This window comes from Mandrillus leucophaeus, unplaced genomic scaffold (genome assembly GCF_000951045.1).
Source record: "Mandrillus leucophaeus isolate KB7577 unplaced genomic scaffold, Mleu.le_1.0 Scaffold644, whole genome shotgun sequence".
Taxonomy (NCBI): domain Eukaryota; kingdom Metazoa; phylum Chordata; class Mammalia; order Primates; family Cercopithecidae; genus Mandrillus; species Mandrillus leucophaeus.
In genome coordinates, this window is record NW_012106964.1 from 648,744 (window position 1) to 655,209 (window position 6,466).

The window sequence follows — 6,466 nt, forward strand, 5'->3', positions numbered from 1 at the left end:
TCTCGGATGAATGAGTAAATGAGTAAGTGACTCAGGCACACCTAAGTCAGAGAATGAAGAACAAAGCTACAGAGCAAGAGGTCAGACACAGGCGTCAGTGCTGGCCATGATGCTGCTGACATCACCACCCGAGGGCACAGGCCAGGGCAGCACCCAGTCCCCACAGAGTGGTCCCCGCAGGGCAGCCATGGCTATGAGGAGTGGCCCGTGCACAGAGACGCTCCAGGCCGCTCAGCACAAAGCTCCCAGCGCTCCTGTCATCTGCCTTTAGGGAGACTCCGGCCACCCCATCACTGGACAGGGGGCTCCTGCCTCCGTCACGCGCTTTTTTAGTGTAACTAACTTTTGAACTAGCTCTACTTTTTTAAGTATAAGTTTTATTACTGTATAATTGAGATCTGATAAAATTCACCCGCTTTTAAGTGTCGAGTTCAGTAACTCTTAGTTGTACAGCCATCCCCACAACCCAGTTTTAGAACTTCCCCATCACGCCAGAAAGGGCCCCACGCCTGCCTGCAGGCGCCCCAAAACCAACTCCTGCTCCCAACCCCGACAACCGCTCGTCCACTTTTGGTCTCCAGAGATTGCATTTTCTGGATGTTTCACACAAACAGAACCACACACTGTGTGTTTTCTTGCATGGGGGCATGCGGTCTTTGAGCCCCACCACATTGTGGCCTGCCTAACTCTCCACTCCTTCTCACTGCTGACCACACCCAACGCAGCACTGTCCATGTCACGTGTATTTTCCACAGGGAAGGCGGCACGTGTTTCCCCTGCAGGACTGCTAATCCATGCTGCTGGCTCTGCAGCAGGTTGAACCTGCAACCCCAGCCCTCCTAAGGCAGTGAGAGCAGCTATGGGCAGCACCTACGGCAGGGGCAGGTTGGCATCTCACTCACACTGTGCACATGAAGCAGGTACAGCCAGAAGCTCACACCGTATGCATGAAGCAGGTGCAGCCAGCGGCTCACACCGTGCACATGAAGCAGGTACAGCCAGCGGCTCACACTGTACGCATGAAGCAGGTGCAGCATGAAGCGGGTGCGGCCAGCGGCTCACACCGTACGCATGAAGTGGGTGCAGCATGAAGCAGGTATGGCCAGTGGCTCACACCGTACCCATGAAGCAGGTGCAGCATGAAGTAGGTGAGGCCAGTGGCTCATACCACGTGCATGAAGCAGGTATGGCCAGTGGCTCACACTGTACACATGAAGCAGGTGCAGCATGAAGCAGGTATGGCCAGTGGCTCACACTGTACACATGAAGCAGGTGCAGCATGAAGCAGGTATGGCCAGTGGCTCACATCGTATGCATGAAGCAGGTGCAGCATGAAGCAGGTGCGGGCCAGCGGGCTGCAGCTTGCTCACTCCTGCCCCATAAAATCTTAGGGTTCGGCAGCATTTAATCTTTTGTGACAAGTACCCTCCAATCTTCAGCGACTGGGCACTGACCTGGTGTGGTGGAGCGGAGGGTGTCGGGATGGTTAGAAGTGGGGACAGGGCCAGGAGTGGTGGCTCACGCCTGTAATCCCAGCACTTTGGGAGCCCAAGGTGGGCGGATCACTTGAGGCCAGGAATTCAAGACTAGCCTGAGCAACACGGTGAAACCCCACCTCTACTAAAAACACAAAAATTCGCTGGGCATGGTGATGGGCGCCTGTAATTTCAGGTACTCAGGAGGCTGAGGCATGAGAATCACTTGAACCTAGGGGGCAGAAGTTGCAGTGAGCCAAGATCATGCCACTGTACTACTCCAACCTGGGAGACAGAACAAGACTCCGTCTCAAAAAAAAAAAAAAAAAAGAAGTGGGGACAGGGTGGAGATGAGGGAGGAAGCGGCCCTGGGGCAGCTGAGCCAGGACAGTGGCGATGGCTGTGGCAGTGGGTATGGTGATGGCCACTGCCACAGCCATATGTCTGGCCTGAGGCCCATGTGTCTGGTAAGGCACCAGGGGAGGTGAGGGGATAGGGAGGGTGTGCGTGAAGGTGGTCTTGGGTGGTGGATGCGGCAGAGGCGCAGGGGATGCAGGGCGGGGGAGAGGATGGTGAAACAAACAATGGCGGGCCATCAGCTTCCAGTAAGGCCTGGCCAGGAAGACCCAGGGTGCTCTTGTCCCCACTACTGCATAAGCCAAGGAGAGCAAGAGTGCGGGCAGCCACATCAGCCCGGCACGTGGTCAGCACACGGCTGCTACCTGAATGACTGAACACAGGTTCTGAGCCACGGAGCCACGTGAAGCTGGGTACCAGGTCAGTCTGTGCCCATCCACACGTATCAGCCTCCCTGTATCCTGCCTCGTGCGACGTCCCCGCTCCCATCACAGGCACAAGGGTCCGTTCCTCTCCTCCCTCCCAGCCCGAGCCCCCAGGAACATACCGGGCAGGAGCTGCGCAGCAGCTCGGCCATCTGCTTCACGGTGGTGGCGCTGGCTGCGATGGTCTTGTTGGTCTCCTGCTGTGCTGTGTGCCTGGGGGCCGAGAAGGAGCCAGGAGCGAAGGCAGGGGAGGAAGGCAGCAGAGAGCAAGGGCCCAGAAGGGCGCAGCGAGCAGGGATGCACAGACAGAGTCGGGGAGACAGAGACGGACGGACAGACAGGTGGAGAGAGGGCCGAGAGACACACAGAGACAGAGAAAACAGCAGAGAGGAAAACGAGTAGGGAAAGGGTAGCAAACAGAAAGAGGCAAAGGCTCAGAGAAAGAGAGAAGGGAACAGAGACAAGAGCAGCAGTGACTCCCACAGAGAAAGAGGAGGGGGCCCAAGAGCCAGGACAGGGAGGGACAGGCAGACACACAGCACGAGACGGGGCAGATGGGCAGATACCCAGCAAGAGATGGGGGAGATGGGCAGACACCCAGCAAGAGAGAGGGGAGACGGGCAGACACACAGCAAGAGGCCAGCGGGGAGGGGAGGCGGGCAGAAAGGCAGGCAGAGAGAGATGGCGCAGGTAAGCTCTGGCTGGGGTGGGTGGCAGCCAGGCCCCACCAATCAGCCACTGTGAGGACCACCTTCCTCCCCCGCTGCAACCACCCCCAAATACCCCACAGAGAGGAGGCCCAGCCACGAGCCCTCCCTGCAGAAAGACCCCTCTCACAGTCAGCTCTCCTCGGAAAGCCAGCAGGAGAATCAAGGCAACAGCGCCATGGCCCAGGGAGGCCAGCGATCCTCACCCCCTGCACACTTCTGAGGGGCCCCGGGTGAGACGGTTCTCACGCCCAGGCCCAGTGAGACACAGGGAGGCCAGGACAGTCCCAGGTTACAGTTCCAAGCATGACCTCGAAAGCATCTGGGAAGACCAGCCCGTCTCCCAATAGGGGTTCGTCACCCCCATCCCTGGAGAGAGAAGCACCAAGGCAACCGTACCCCAGCCTGGCCACAGGCACACACAGTAAGTGCAGGGAGGACCCTGGCCTGGTGGACACTGGGGAGCCACAGTGACCCTTTCAAGTACAGCCCACATGGCCCCTGCAGGCCCCTCAGGCACCACCTAGGGCCTGGACCAAGCAGGCCTCGGGGCCGACACGTGGGAGCAAGCCTGGCACCACCGCCCCAGGCCAAGCCTACAGGAGCAGGGCCCATCTCCTGATATCCACCCTGGGTGGGCAGAGCCTGTGGCACACAGAGGAGTAAGAGTGCCCCCCAGAACAGGCACCCAGCAGGCTAGAGAGGGTGTGGGCAAAGGAGGGCAAGGAGCCATAAGGTTACCGCAGACTGGGGGGAACCGCAGGGACAGGAGCTTTCTTCCCCGGGGCCTTGGTCAGCGCTGCCTCCTGCAGCTGGCCTCTCAGGCTCTGAAGAGCCTCCAGTGCCTCCAGCTCGCAAACATGCCTCTTCGGCCAACCACTGGCTTAACACCGTGAGAAGGATGCGGAAGCAGTGTGCCCCTCACCCCCGCTCCCACCAGTCCTCTCCTCACCCTGGGTTGCCACGCAGCCTCCTGTCCCTCTCCCTGGGCTGCCACTCCGCCTCCTGTCCCCGGCCCACTCGCCACTGCATCCCATCACATTTTGTACACAGCAGGCTCGAGCGATCCTGCTAAAGATACTTCAGATCTTGCCAGTCCAAACCTCAGAGCTCACCGACGGTTCCACATCTCATTCTGGTCAAAGCCAAAGTCCCTCCAGCACTGCTCTAGGCCCACGTGGACGGCCTCGCCACGCCGCCCTCCTGCACCTGCGACTTCACCTCCCCACGCCGCCCTCCTGCACCTGCGACTTCACCTCCCCACGCCGCCCTCCTGCACCTGCGACTTCACCTCCCCACGCCGCCCTCCTGCACCTCCGACTTCACCTCCCCACGCCGCCCTCCTGCACCTCCGACTTCACCTCCCCATGCCACCCCTGGGCTCTAGGCCCACATGGGCAGCCTCCTGCACCTCCGACTTCACCTCCCCACACCACCCCGGGTTAACTTCACTCCTGGCCCACAGGTCTCTGCTGCTCCTGAATGAGCCGGACAAAACCCTGCCTTAACGCTTTCCTAGGCCAGACGCAGACAACCAAGCCCTGGTTGCTGACCCAGGAGCAGCTGTCTGGTCACGCTGCCGCCATGGGCAACAGCCCCAGCACCAACACCTGCCCAGGTAACTCCCCTGGGAGGGCCAGGCAGGTCACGGCCCACACTGTTGTCTGCTCTGAGCTGACCTCTCCACTCCTCTAGACTCCCATGTGTCAGGGGCTCTCACTCACGCCCCCGCTGAAACATCCTCGTGGAGCCATTAGTGCTGGAATGAAGGCAGCCCGTTTCCTGTATGCGGTGGGTCAGGCTCTTCTCTTTCCAGGCAGGATCTCGTCTCATTTGCGCCTCCCTCACAAACTGTTAGCACCATGCAGGATCAAAGCGAACAAGGCCTCCTTACCCAACCTGGCAACCCCCCAGGCATCAGATCCCCCTGCCAAGTCCATCGTGGGAACAGAAGGTTGCCAGCCAGAAAACCCAAGACATGATGAAGGGAGTGGGGAACGAGAGCCGCCAGTCAAGGAAGGGCAGCCAGGCGGAAGGGCACTGCAGAGGGGCCATCTTCCACGATGCTCGTCCCAGTAAAAGGCCCGGAGGAGACCTCTACTTACAGCCATGGTACCAGGTAGTACCTCCTACCTCAAACAAGCAGAAAACACATTTAAACAAACACACACACAAAACTAAGGGATGCAGCTAAAACAGTACTTACAAGGAAATTACTGCTTTAAATTCTTATATTAGAAAAGAGAAAACAACAAAATCAATGTCTAGAAAGTCCACCTAAAGAAGCCAGTAAATTAAACACAAAGGAAGTAGAACAGAGATAATAAAGGTTAAGTTTAACAATTAATAAAATAGCAAACAGACCAATAATAGAAACAATAAAATTTAAAAGCATTCAAAACATTACACAACTCTGCCTAGACAAGTCAAGAGGAAGAAAAACCACACTAGCAAATTACCAAGGTCAAGAACGAAAGACTGAACCTGACTGCAGATCCAGCATTAAAAGAACGTTAAGGAAACACAAAATCCTATCAGGCCCATAAATCTGACAACTAAGATGAAATAGAAAAATTCCTTAAAAGACATGAATTATCTCAAAACTGACTCAAAAAGAAATAGAAAACCTAAATAGCTCTATAAGTATGGCAAGAATTCAATTTGTGCTTAAAAACACTGCTGCAAATACACAGGCGCAACAGGCTTCAAGATCAGTATCACGCAATCCCCTAGAAAACAGACAGGAGACACACATTGTATGAGGCTCGCACTACCCTGACAACAAAACCCAAACAGATCATCTAAAGGAAGGAAGCCCACATATCACTCACAAACCCAGCAGCAAAAATCTTCAATACAATTTTAGAAAAATGAATTCAACTATATATGAAAGAGATAGTACACCATGACCAAGAGGCACTTACCCAGGGGATACGAGGTTGGTTCAACATTCAAACATCGGTAAGTGTAATTCTCCTATCAACAGAGCAAATTTAACAAGGAGAAAAACATCTTAATAACTTCTGCAGAAAAAGCATGTGACAAAATTCAACACTCATTCTAGACTAAAACTTCCTTGAGTTTAGTTCCTAGTTTCCTTAACTAGAAAAAAGAAGGGGACTCCCTCAACCTGATACAGAGAGTTTGTTAAATAAAAAACAAAACAAACATCTAGGATACTTACAGCAAAAGATGGAATGCTTCCCCGTAAGATGGGGAGCGAGGCAGGTATGTGTGCTTTCACTACTTTTACTCCTCATATTATAAGTTTACCTAGGAATAAGGGGGAAAGACCTAAGAAGCATAAAGATTGAAAATGAAGAGTAAAACTGTCTTCAGTCACAGAGACGTGTACATCTATATAGAAAATCCCGGCTACGTGCAGTGGCTCACACCTGTAATCCCAGCACTTCAGGAGGCTGAGGTGGGTGGATCATGAGGGCAGGAGATCGAGACCATCCTGGCTAACACGGTGAAAGCCCGTCTCTACTAAAAATACAAA

The 6,466-nt window shown here is 54.9% G+C and overlaps 1 protein-coding gene across 1 annotated transcript in view; it reads right to left on the bottom strand.

The window, feature by feature from the left end:
* Positions 1-6,466, bottom strand: part of TSNARE1 (t-SNARE domain containing 1) — a 143,296-nt gene that overhangs the window by 90,533 nt on the left and 46,297 nt on the right. The window contains exon 8 of the mRNA XM_012000967.1: positions 2,380-2,470. Within this exon, the coding sequence (XP_011856357.1) occupies positions 2,380-2,470 (91 nt within the window). The remainder of the gene's footprint in view (positions 1-2,379; positions 2,471-6,466) is intronic.